Source organism: Ranitomeya imitator, chromosome 2 (genome assembly GCF_032444005.1).
Source record: "Ranitomeya imitator isolate aRanImi1 chromosome 2, aRanImi1.pri, whole genome shotgun sequence".
NCBI lineage: Eukaryota > Metazoa > Chordata > Amphibia > Anura > Dendrobatidae > Ranitomeya > Ranitomeya imitator.
In genome coordinates, this window is record NC_091283.1 from 838,738,463 (window position 1) to 838,751,218 (window position 12,756).

A 12,756-nucleotide genomic window follows, 5' to 3' on the forward strand; every position below is an offset into this window, starting at 1 on the left:
ATCTATCTATCTATTTATCCATTATCTATCTATCCATCTATTATCTATCTATCTATCTATCTATCTATCTATCTATCTATCCATTATCTATCTATTATCTATCTATCTATCTATCTATCTATCCATTATCTATTATCTATCTATTATCTATCTATCTATCCATTATCTATCCATTATCTATCTATTATCTATTTATTATCCATCTATCTATTATCTATTATCTATCTATCTATCTATCTATCTATCTATCTATCTATCTATCTATCTATCTATCTATTATCTATCTATCTATATCTATTATCCATCTATCTATCTATCTATCTATCTATCTATCTATCTATCTATCTATCTATCTATCTATCTATCTATCTATCTATCCATTATCTATTATCTATCTCTTATCTATCTATCTATCTATCTATCTATTATCTATCTACTATTAGCTATATATATTATCTATCCATTATCTATCTATTATCTATCTATCTATCTATCTATCTATCTGTTATCTATTATCTATCTATTAATCTATCCATCTATTATCTATTTTTCTATCTATCTATTATTTATCTATCTATCTATCTACAGTACAGACCAAAAGTTTGGACACACCTTCTAATTTAAAGATTTTTCTGTATTTTCATGACTATGAAAATTGTACATTCACACTGAAGGCATCAAAACTATGAATTAACACGTGGAATTATATACTTAACAAAAAAGTGTGAGACAACTGAAATTATGTCTTATATTCTAGGTTATTCAAAGTAGCCACCTTTTGCTTTGATGACTGCTTTGCACACTCTTGGCATTCTCTTGATGAGCTTCAAGAGATAGTCACCGGGAATGATCTTCCAACAATCTTGAAGGAGTTCCCAGAGATGCTTAGCACTTGTTGGCCCTTTTGCCTTCACTCTGCGGTCCAGCTCACCCCAAACCATCTCGATTGGGTTCTGGTCTGGTGACTGTAGAGGCCAGGTCATCTGGCGTAGCCCCCCATCACTCTCCTTCTTGGTCAAATAGACTTTACACAGCCTGGAGGTGTTTGGGGTCATTGTCCTGTTGAAAAATAAATGATGGTCCAACTAAACGCAAACCGGATGGAATAGCATGCCGCTGCAAGATGCTGTGGTAGCCATGCTGGTTCAGTATGTCTTCAATTTTGAATAAGTCCCCAACAGTGTCACCAGCAAAGCACCCCCACACCTCCTCCTCCTCCATGCTTCACGGTGGGAACCAGGCATGTAGAGTCCATCCGTTCGCCTTTTCTGCATCGCACAAAGACACGGTGGTTGGAACCAAAGGTCTCAAATTTGGACTCATCAGACCAAAGCACAGATTTCCACTGGTCTAATGTCCATTCCTTGTGTTCTTTAGCCCAAACAAGTCTTTTCTGATTGTTGCCTGTCCTTAGCAGTGGTTTCCTAGCAGCTATTTTACCATGAAGGCCTGCTGCACAAAGTCTCCTCTTAACAGTTGTTGTAGAGATGTGTCTGCTGCTAGAACTCTGTGCGGCATTGACCTTGTCTCTAATCTGAGCTGCTGTTAACCTGCGATTTCTGAGGCTGGTGACTCGGAAATACTTCAGAAGCAGAGGTGACTCTTGGTCTTCCTTTCCTGGGACGGTCCTCATGTGAGCCAGTTTCTTTGTAGCGCTTGATGGTTTTTGCCACTGCACTCGGGGACACTTTCAAAGTTTCAAAGTAATGATGGCCACTCGTTTTTCTTTACTTAGCTGCTTTTTTCTTGCCATAATACAAATTCTAACAGTCTATTCAGTAGGACTATCAGCTGTGTATCCACCAGACTTCTGCACAACACAACTGATGGTCCCAACCCCATTTATAAGGCAAGAAATCCCACTGATTAAACCTGACAGGGCACACCTGTGAAATGAAAACCATTTCCGGTGACTACCTCTTGAAGCTCATCAAGAGAATGCCAAGAGTGTGCAAAGCAGTCATCAAAGCAAAAGGTGGCTACTTTGAAGAACCTAGAATATAAGACATATTTTCAGTTGTTTCACACTTTTTTGTTAAGTATATAATTCCACATGTGTTAATTCATAGTTTTGATGCCTTCAGTGTGAATGTACAATTTTCATAGTCATGAAAATACAGAAAAATCTTTAAATGAGAAGGTGTGTGCAAACTTTTGGTCTGTACTGTATCTATCTATCTTTGCTATCAGATTCCTTGTGGAGGTCAAAAACTCTCGGGTGACTACAAAAGATCTGCAGCAAGATTTTCTACCACCTGGTGCTGAGTTTCCAGTTTGCACAGTGAAGCGCAAATTCCAAGACATTACCTTTGCTAATCAAAAAGTACAAGATAAGACACCTCTATTATGCTCAAAACGAAATAAGTCATGCAAAGAAGTTCAGGAATTCTGTTATGCGGTGAAGTGAAACAAAACTGGAAATTTTTAGGCCTATGGATCAGTGGTTTGTCTGAAGGAGGAAGAATAAAGCTGAAGAAAGCCCTGCTTGTAGTGAAACATGGCCGTGTTTTAGTGATGCTTACAGTGAAATATAGCGGATGCTTGGTGATGCCTACAGTGAAGTATGGCAGTGGTTAGTGATGCTTACAATGAAGCATGGTGGGGGCTCGATGATGCTTACAATGAAGCATGGTGGGGGCTCGATGATGATTACAATGAAGCATGGTGGGGGCTCGATTATGATTACAGTGAAGCATGGTGGTGACTTGGTGATGCCTACAGTGAAGCACGGTGGTGGCTCAGTGAAGCCTACGGTGAAGCATGGTGGGGCTTGGTGATGTCTACAATTAAAAATAGTGACATGGTGTTGCCTACAGTGAAGCATGGTGGTGACTAAGGATGGGCGATCCTGAATGATAAAGTTTGGAGTTCACACCGAACACCTAGTAAGTTCGTTACCGCTGATAGAGCACTGTGGTTTCTATGCTGTCATACAGGTGACAGCGTGTTAGCCAGCAGCAGTGACTGGCAGTTAAAAGGTTACCGCCAGTCACAGGTGTCGGCCAATAAGAGTATGACTCTTATCACAACTCTTATCATCGTTTCCTGGTCTCGCTGATAGCAGCGAGAGCAGGTCTATGATGATGATGCGAGAATTCATCAGCCGATGGCTGTGCAATAAATAATTAAAATAAAAAAGTGGCATGGGGGTCCCCTCTATTTTTGCTAACCAGCGCAGGCAAAACCGACAGCTGCGGGCTGCAGCCCTCAGATGTCAGTGATATCTTGGATGGTTAACAAAAAATATATATTTTTTAATTATTTAAATAAATAATTAAAAAAAACATTGTGGAATCCCCCCATTTTTGACAACGAGCCGAGCTAAAGCAGACAGCGGGAGGTTGGTATTCTACAACTAGGAAAAAGCCATGGATATTGGCCCCCCCCAACCTAAAAATAGCAGCCCACAGCCGCCCAGAAAAGACGCATCTATTAGCGGCTCTTCCCACTTGTCCTGTGACAGTGGCAAGTGGGGTAATAATATTGGGGTTGATGTCAGCTTTGTAATGTAAGACACCCCCGTTACTAACCCCATAGTAAAAATGAAATAAAGGCACACAGAAAAAAAGTCCTTTAATTGAAATAAACACACATAAAATCTCCTTTATTTGAAACAAACACGCCCCACGCTCATTTACCTATTTATTACTGTAAAATTCAAAATAACAAAGCACCATATTCCTCACCTGTACGATGACCATCCATGTGTCCTACGAAGAGGCCAACTCTGCTTCATCTGGATTGCATGGCTGAGTGGTGCCGTGAATCCAGGAGACCATGAGCTGAGTCTGAGATCGCAGCTTCAGTAGCCTGCGGCGACTTCGTTGAGGTTACCGCCGGTCACAGGCAGCGTCCTCATGGTCAGCTCAGTGTATCTAGGATTCACGGCTGAGCGGTCGCATGATGATACCGCTCAGCCATGCAATCCAGATGAAGCAGAGTTGGCCTTTTCCTGGGACACATGGATTGTCATCGGACAGGCGTCAGTAATAAGTCACATTTTGCGTTGAATTTGGAGACACCACTTGATATATTAGTCGTTTTCAGATATTTACATTGTTCTTGTTTGCCTGGTTTATTGCAAACAGCAGAAAGTTGACAAGTTTGATAAACTAGCACTTCTAATGCGCTAGTGCCGTTAGACAAACCCTTCTCCATCTTCTTATATATTGACGTACTGACCGTTCCACAAGAGAGGAAAAAACACGAAGAAAAAAATCAAATGTATCACGCAGTATGCAAAGCATTGTTTATATTTATATCTCTCTGATAAAAATCTCATCCGATAAGATTTGCTCGCTGATTTATTTGCGCTCTTCCTCGCGCCGTGTTACTTCCATCCGTAATGCTAATGTATCTATTTTCAATTTGCCTAATTATCGTCAGCGCGCCTGCATCTTAATGAATCGATTTTATTCACTGTGCGAATAGCGAGGCTGAGTTTTGTCACTGGGTAAAAAGGGATTTTTGACATTCAATCATCAGCGAGTCACCAGATGGATTCCATTAGTCGGCAGGCGCCTCTTGTGCGAGCGCCTGGATCACATCACTCCCGAGATGTTCCACTATAAATCTCCTTCCTCGTCCAAAAATATTGAAATGTATTCAGAAAAGTTCTCCGAAAACTTGGACGGCGGGAAAATATTCGCATTGTGTCTATATTGAAATGTTCTGGAATAGCAGCTGAGTTTGTAAAGAACTGGAATAATAAATGTGAAGCCAAATTTTGTTTTTGCGCCTTTGTTTTTTTCCACTTCCCTTTTTTTTTTTTGTTTTTTTTTTATAGGCTGAGACGTAGTTTTGATTGACATCATTCAATTTACTATACAATGTTCTAAAAAAAAATCCAAATGTGATGAAATTGTGAAAAAAATGCAACCGATCATTGTTTTTTAAGGGGCTTTGTTTTTACAACATTTATCAATCGGCAAATATGAGCAGGTAATATGATTCTCCAGATCAGCATGAGTAAAGCGATACAGCATTTGTTTAGCTTTCTTTCTTCATTTAAGTAGTTGGGAAAAAAATCAGAAATTTATTAAAAAAAAAATTTGGTTTATGTTGCCTGTATTCAGAGACGCTTGCTTTTCGCATTGTGAGCTGTAGTTTTCTTTTTTTACTATTTTGATAGTTTATTTTTGTGGGGTGAGATGACCCAAAAAACACCAATTGATTTTTTTTTATGTATTTATTAGCCTTATGTATTAATCATCTTATAACTTCATCAATTGGACTTTTTTGGATGTGGTGATAATAAATGTTTTTTTGTTTTTTTTTCATGTCTTTAAGATTGGATTTTGGAAAACGGATATTGCAACACCAAAAAGAAAAAATGGTGGAGTGATGGAAATCACAGGATGGAGACATCGCTGATCTGCAAACAAAATATTCAAAATCTCTGGATGTTTTCAGTGTCTTAACTACGTGCAAAACTCCTGGCACTTCCACCTTCGATTGCTGTTATTGAAGTTAGTAATGGTCATCTGCGGAAGGTTCTGCCGTTGAATGCACTTGGGCAAATCATCAATATCCTCTGCTGGCAGCTCCTATGTAATTATTGACCAACAATGTCTCGAGAGGAGACAAGTCTGGAGACATTGCAACCACAGGAGCAGGTTTAGGCCTTGTAAGCAGCTCACAGTAACACGAACAACATGCGGTGTTGTCATGTCTACAAACGGCTCTTGGGACATTTTGGACAAATGGCCGCACCACTGGTTCCACCACCAAAGCAATGTAATGCATGCTGAGCGGTTAGTGATCTGCAATGAAAACCAGAGGGATCCGAATTCTGTAGATTGAACCATCCCACACCATAATCCCAGGAGTAGGACTGGTGTGATGTTCCTTCTTTAAGTTCTCTTTTTGGCATTGCCCATGAGGTCTCTATGACAATTTCCTTTTCCAAAACTAATGCGTGATTGATCACTGAAGAGGATAGACCTCTATTCCAGCCTCCATTGTTGTCCTTCTCTGCACCTTGATAGCCTTTGTGAGTGGTGGATTGAGGTCATTGAAGAGATCTTCAAGAGGAAACATTACAATGGTCATATTCCTGGGATTATGCACAATGTCCAGTAGACGGACCCCTCTAGTCTTTATTCCAGGTCATTAACAGCTCGGCGTTACATTGATTTCTTGGTAGAACCAAAGTGTCTGAAGAGCCATTCCTCAGCACTACAGCCTCAGGCTCCATGTTCCTCGTGTTACTGTGAGTCGCCTGCGTGGCGTAAACGTGGTCTCACGGCTGCATTGTCTCCGGACTCGTCTCCAACGAGCACATCCGGGACGTCAATGGTCGGTGATTACACAGGAGCTGCAAATCTTCATGATTTGCTCAAGTGCATTCAGTGGAAGAACCATCCTCAGACGACCACTAATAACCTCAGTGATGATAATCGAGCCTGGAAGTGTCGGGATTCCTGCTCGAGGCTCAAACTCTGGACTGGATAAATCAAGATGTTGTTTCCATTTTTTCCGTTTGCAGATCAGCGATGTCTCCATCCAGTGATCTCCACCACTTTCCCTCATGGTGTTGCAATTTCAATGAGGAGGAGTGTATGCATTCCATTAAATTCATGGGGGGAATATCGAGGCTGGACATGCTATAAATGTCCATAAGATGCAAAGAACATAAGACCCCCACGTATCTCAAGAACAGGGTCACTTGGTCGGAATAGAGAGGTGGGCGCACTTGCACTGATTTCGCCATTTTGTTTGTCTTGGCAATTTGGTGAACTCTTTTACAAGTCTACAGTGTGTAGCCAGGTGCGCATGCGCGGCGAACTGTCAGATGACGGCGGCACATAAGATGCATGTCCTATGGATATACCATAAATGTTTAAATTGGAAAACCCCTATAAAATAGTAATAAGTCTCATGGTTCATACACCGGTGGGTTCCCCAGAGCAACAAGAGCGGCCATTAGAGAAGAAAACACACTTTGTAGCAGTAATGTAAGTGCGGAATCTCAGCTAATTGGCAGCACCGGGCTTCCAGCACTATGGGTCCCCGGACTGGGAACATTTGTAGGGTTCTCCTGTATGAGTAAGGTTGGGATTCAGTGCCATATACCGTATCTGTATACCTCAGCCTCTCTGCAGCACTTACCTCCATACACGGAGGGGATTATTCAGTGGTGTCCCAGGAATTTCATCTTTCCTGTGTTCTCCATATTCATTTATCTCCACACCGTGTGATGTTTTATTAGTGTTGTCATAGTGATATTAGGAGGTACCGGTGACCTTGCCCTACTACCAGCCATGCACTGTATATGCTGGAGGCAGACGAGCGCCCCTGCGCTGTATCCCAATCATTAACTAATGTGGAGACAAAACGTTCCGCTGTCCCGTATGTTACTGTATATACAGTCATGGCTGAAAGTGTTGGCACCCTTGAAATTGTTCCACAAAATGAAGTATTTCTCCCAGATAATTGCAATTACACCTTTTGTTATACACATGTTTATTTCCTTTGTGTGTATTAGAAAAACGAAAAAAAAAAACTGAGAAAAAAAGACAAATTGGCCATAATTTCACACAAAACTAAAAATGGGCCGGACAAAATTGTTGGAACCCTCAGCTCAGTATTTGGTTGCACCCTTTGGAATAAATAACTGCAATCAATCGCTTCCTATAACCATCTATAAGCCTCTGTGATGCAGTGACCCCTGTTGCAGCTAGGGGGCGCCACTGTATGTGATCCTCAGGATATGCATGGAGGCGTAACTGTAATGGTGGTAATGAAACAGTATGGCTGGTATGTGTCGCAGAGGGAGTCTGCGCTGTAAGCCAGTAATGTAGTTGTTCTGGGACCTGTAGTCCCACAAGTGTTTGTATAGTTGTAAAGGGAGGCTTGCACAGTTAGTTGGAGAGCTGGGCGGGTCTGACTAACCACACATACCTCCCAGCCAAGGAAGGGGTTACAGGTACATAATGTGACCATAGTGTGGTCACATGGTGGAGAGTGTTTGGATCTGTATGGTCCGTTTGCAAGGTCCAGGTAAATCCTAGGTGTTAGGAGGGCTATCTTCCTGAAGAGCATGTGGTGGGGCTTTGGGAGCTGGTGGCCTGTGTGTTGGACGGTTCCAGGTGGGGATGGACTTCCTGATTAGCACGCGGAGAGGCCAGTGTGTTGGAAGGTCCTGGGAGTAGGACCGGATCCCTGAATAGCACACGGAAAGGCCAGTGTGTTGGAAGGTCCTGAGAGTAAGACCGGATCCCTGAATAGCACACTGAGAGGCCGAATGTGCAGAATCGGTGTCGGCCCTGAGTTGGGGAGCTACCGACCTTCGGAGGTTCTGGACTGTCATGAGTGCCCTGGTCGCAAGGACAGTCGCAAGCATCCCCGTTAGGCTGCTTTCCAGGATTGTGGACTGACAAGGAGTCAGTGTGTGGAGCAGGAGCTCCAGAAAGGTAACTTCAGATAAAGGGGTTTTCTATGAACTATGCGGTCTCCCACGATAACTGGACGAAGTGAGGTCCAACGTGATTAGAGACTGCAAACTAATGTCGTGTGTTTTATATGAGTAGAGACATTGATACGGCGTACGGACACCCCCTGGTAGCTAGCCAAGGAGGACTGGCGGGTGTAGCGTCTGAACTGTGAGTTAAAGCCATATATGAAGTATCTGAGTTAAAGCTGTAACTTAATGTCACCTGCTGGTGCCTATTGTGTCCCATGAAGTATGTAATGGACTGTACATGACCCAGTTTATGACTGCATAATAAACCGCATGGACTGTTTAAGTAAGAAAACGTTCCTGTTTGCCTGAATATCACGGACAAGTGAGTGTTCCCCAACCCGCTAGTGATCACGGCATTACACTACTTACACCTCTCGGCTAGAATTTGGGGCCACTCTTCTTACAATCGGCTCCAGGTAGCTCATATTTGAAGGCACAATATTAAAATCTCTTCACAGGTGATCAATGAGATTTAGATCCGAACTCATTGCTGCCATTTCAGAACTCTCCAGCGCTTTGTTTCCATCCATTTCTCGGGGCTTCTTGAAGTATGTTTGGGGTCATTGTCCTGCTGGAAGACTCATGGCCTAGGACGCAAACCCAGCTTTCTGACACTGGGCACTACATTGCCACTCAAAATCCTTTGGTAATCTTCATATTTCATGATGTCTTGCACACAGTCAAGGCATCCAGTGACACGGGCAGCAAAACAACCCAAGAATATCTTTGAGCCTCCACTATATTTAACTGTAGGTACAGTGTTCGTTTATTTTCACCCCTCATTCCATTTTCGGTAAACAGTAGAATGATGTGCTTTACCAAAAAGCTCTATCTTGGTCTCATCTTTCTACAAGACGCTTTCCTAGAAGTATTTTGGATTACTCATTTACATTTTGGCAAACTGCCATACCATTTCATCTCATTTACATGTGGACAGATAGTTTGCTCTAACACTGATGCACCCTAAGCCTGCAGGACAGCTTGAATTTTTTTGGAACTTGATTGGGACTGCTTTTCCACCATTAAAACTATCCTGCTTTACAACCTTTCCTCAGGTTTTTTCTGCTGTCCAGGGCCAGGGAGATTAGCTCCAGTGCCACAGATTGTAAATTTCTTCACTATGTTGAGCACCGTGAACAAAATAACATCAAGATCTCTGGAGATGGACTTGTAACATTGAGATTGTTGATATTTTTTAAAAGTTTTAGTTCTCAAGTCCTCAGACCGTTCTCTTCTCCTCTTTCGGTCCTCCATGCTTAGTGAGGCACACACAGACGCACAATGCAAAGATCGAGTCAACTTCTCCATTTTTTATCTGGTCTGAGGTGTGACTTTCATATTGCCCACACCTGTTACTTGCGACAGGTGAGTGTGAACGAGCATCACATGCTTGAAGCAAAGTTGTTTACCCACAATTTTGGAAATGTGCCAACAGTTTTTTCTGGCCCATTTGGGGGGTTTTGTGTGAAATTATGTCCAATCTGCCTTTTTTTTCTCTGTTTGTGTTGTTCCAGTACACAAAAGATGTAAACATGTGTATAACAAAACTGCAATTATTTTCTGGGAGAAATACTTCATTTTCTGGAACAATTTCAAGGGTGCAAACTCTTTTATGACTGTATGATAGTATGTGGCATGTGTGATAGTGTGTGTATGTGTATGATTGTGTGTTTGATAGAGTGTGGAACTGTTTATATGTAATATTGTATGTAATGTGTGTGGTCGATGACTAGACAGGCGCAGCCTCGCTCCATACAAGGGAATTGAGTCAGTCCGATCACGTCTAGTCAGAATGTGGCTGGAGGTATGAAAATTACCAAGCTCGGAAAGGGCCAGGTGTGCAGTGACGGCCTGTACTCGTGTACTCCAGTGTTCCTGAATATACAGCACATGGAGGACACGTACGGTATTATACAGCGCTTCTACCATTGTTTATGAGTTAGTTGAAAAAATAATTATTTTCTCATGGGAAACAACATATCAAGTGATCGCTAAATTCCGGCTGCTTGTAGTGCGGGTGTCTTACCACGTACCTCTGTTCAGGCCTGAGAGTCTCCTTGCACACAACCACTTCATGCAGGCGCAGTATTGATCCGGCGCCCATCAATACTCAGGAGAAACGTTCTGCATCGCCTGAGGTTACAGGAAGAAATCACCTGCAAAACGCTCATGTCACAGCAAAAGCAGACGGTGACCTGGGCCGACTCTGTCTTTTGCTTTTTTATAACAGGGTCTTCGGACACTTCAGTCTCCTCTCAGAATGGCAACTGGTGAAAGTGGATTACAAGTCAATTTATGGGAGGAAGTGTAACGACAATGACTTCGAAAGTTGGCACCTACACAACCAGGTAAAGTGTCATCAAGAATAGGAAAGACTGCAAAACTATCTATTATCTATCTGTTATCTATATATTATCTATCTATTATTTATATATTATCTATATATCATCTATCTATCATCTATCTATCTATTATTTATATATTATCTATCTATCTATCATCTATCTATTATCTATTATTTAAATAGTATCTGTCTATTATATATCTATTATCTATGTGTTATTTATCTATCTATCTTTTATCTAGCTATTTATTATCTATCTATCTAGCTATACATCTATCTATTATATATCTAATTGTCTATCTACAGTTCCATTATCTATCTATCTATTATCTATCTATCTATCTATCTATCTATCTATCTATCTATCTATCTATCTATCTATTATCTATGTATCTATTATCTATGTATCTATTATCTATATATTATCTTTTATCTAGCTATTTATTTATCTATCTATCTATCTATTATCTATCTATCTATTATCTATCTATCTATCTATTTATCTATTATCTATCTATTATCTATCTATCATCTATCTATATTTATCTATTATTTATCTATCTATCTATTTATCTATTATCTATCTATTATCTATCTATTATCTATCTATTATCTATCTATCATCTATCTATATTTATCTATTATTTATCTATCTATCTATCTATTTATCTATTCTCTATCTATTATCTATCATCTATCTATCTATTATCTATCTATCTATTTATCTATTATCTATCTATTATCTATCTATCTATCATCTATCTATCTATTTATCTATTATCTATCTATTATCTATCTATCATCTATCTATATTTATCTATTATTTATCTATCTATCTATTTATCTATTATCTATCTATTATCTATCTATTATCTATCTATCATCTATCTATTATCTATCTATCATCTATCTATATTTATCTATTATCTATCTATTATCTATCTATCATCTATCTATATTTATCTATTATTTATCTATCTATCTATTTATCTATTATCTATCTATTATCTATCTATTATCTATCTATCATCTATCTATTATCTATCTATCATCTATCTATATTTATCTATTATCTATCTATCTATCTATCTATCTATCTATCTATCTATCTATCATCTATCTATCTATTTATCTATTATCTATCTATTATCTATCTATATCTATCTATTATCTATTTATCTATTATCTATCTATCATCTATCTATTATCTATCTATCATCTATCTATATTTATCTATTATCTATCTATTATCTATCTATTATCTATGAGAAAATGAAAATCCGACAATCCTGTGCTTTGTGGGTTTACATCTCGACATGAAATCTAGCCTTTCATACAGGGGCAGCACTGGAATGATCTGAGGCACGGGGATAAATCCGTCCTTCCCTCCCTCACAATTTGTTCGTTGTTAATCATATGTGGAAAAGCAACTTTTCATTTTCAATGCATTTGTCCTTTGATCGTGTATAGACCCCTGTGGGAGCGGTGATGGGGACAATGCTCAGAGCTGTGACGTATTAGTCTGGACGCCTCTTCTAAATCTCCACTGTGAACTCGTCTCCATCAATACAATCGCACTTCATGTTTTAATGATTATTTTATGTTGAGTTTTTCACCCAGTTTATCAGATAAGTTTTAATTCTGCTCCCCCTCCTCTCTGACGGCGTGCTGTGCGACAGACAGGGAGAAACTGCAGCTGCATCTCCCTCCTTCCCATCTACTGTTCTCTGTATTACTGCCAGGGGTTTACTACATGAGGAGAAGGATAGCGACGATGTCACACCCCCCCCAGCAGCTTCTCTCATCTCCTGTCTACATCTATAGACAGTAATATGGAGATATAACGCTCCGCTCTTGTGGGGAGAATTTCTACAAGATTTTGGAGGCTTCTGTGAGAATTTTTGCTCCTTAATCCTGACGAGCATTTGTGGGGTCAGACCCTGATGTT

General features: G+C 40.2%; 1 protein-coding gene across 1 annotated transcript in view; it reads left to right on the top strand.

Annotated features, from left to right (window-relative positions):
- Window positions 1-12,756, top strand: part of SORCS3 (sortilin related VPS10 domain containing receptor 3) — a 770,211-nt gene that overhangs the window by 645,610 nt on the left and 111,845 nt on the right. Inside the window, exon 15 of the mRNA XM_069754246.1 lies at window positions 10,695-10,812. Within this exon, the coding sequence (XP_069610347.1) occupies window positions 10,695-10,812 (118 nt within the window). The remainder of the gene's footprint in view (window positions 1-10,694; window positions 10,813-12,756) is intronic.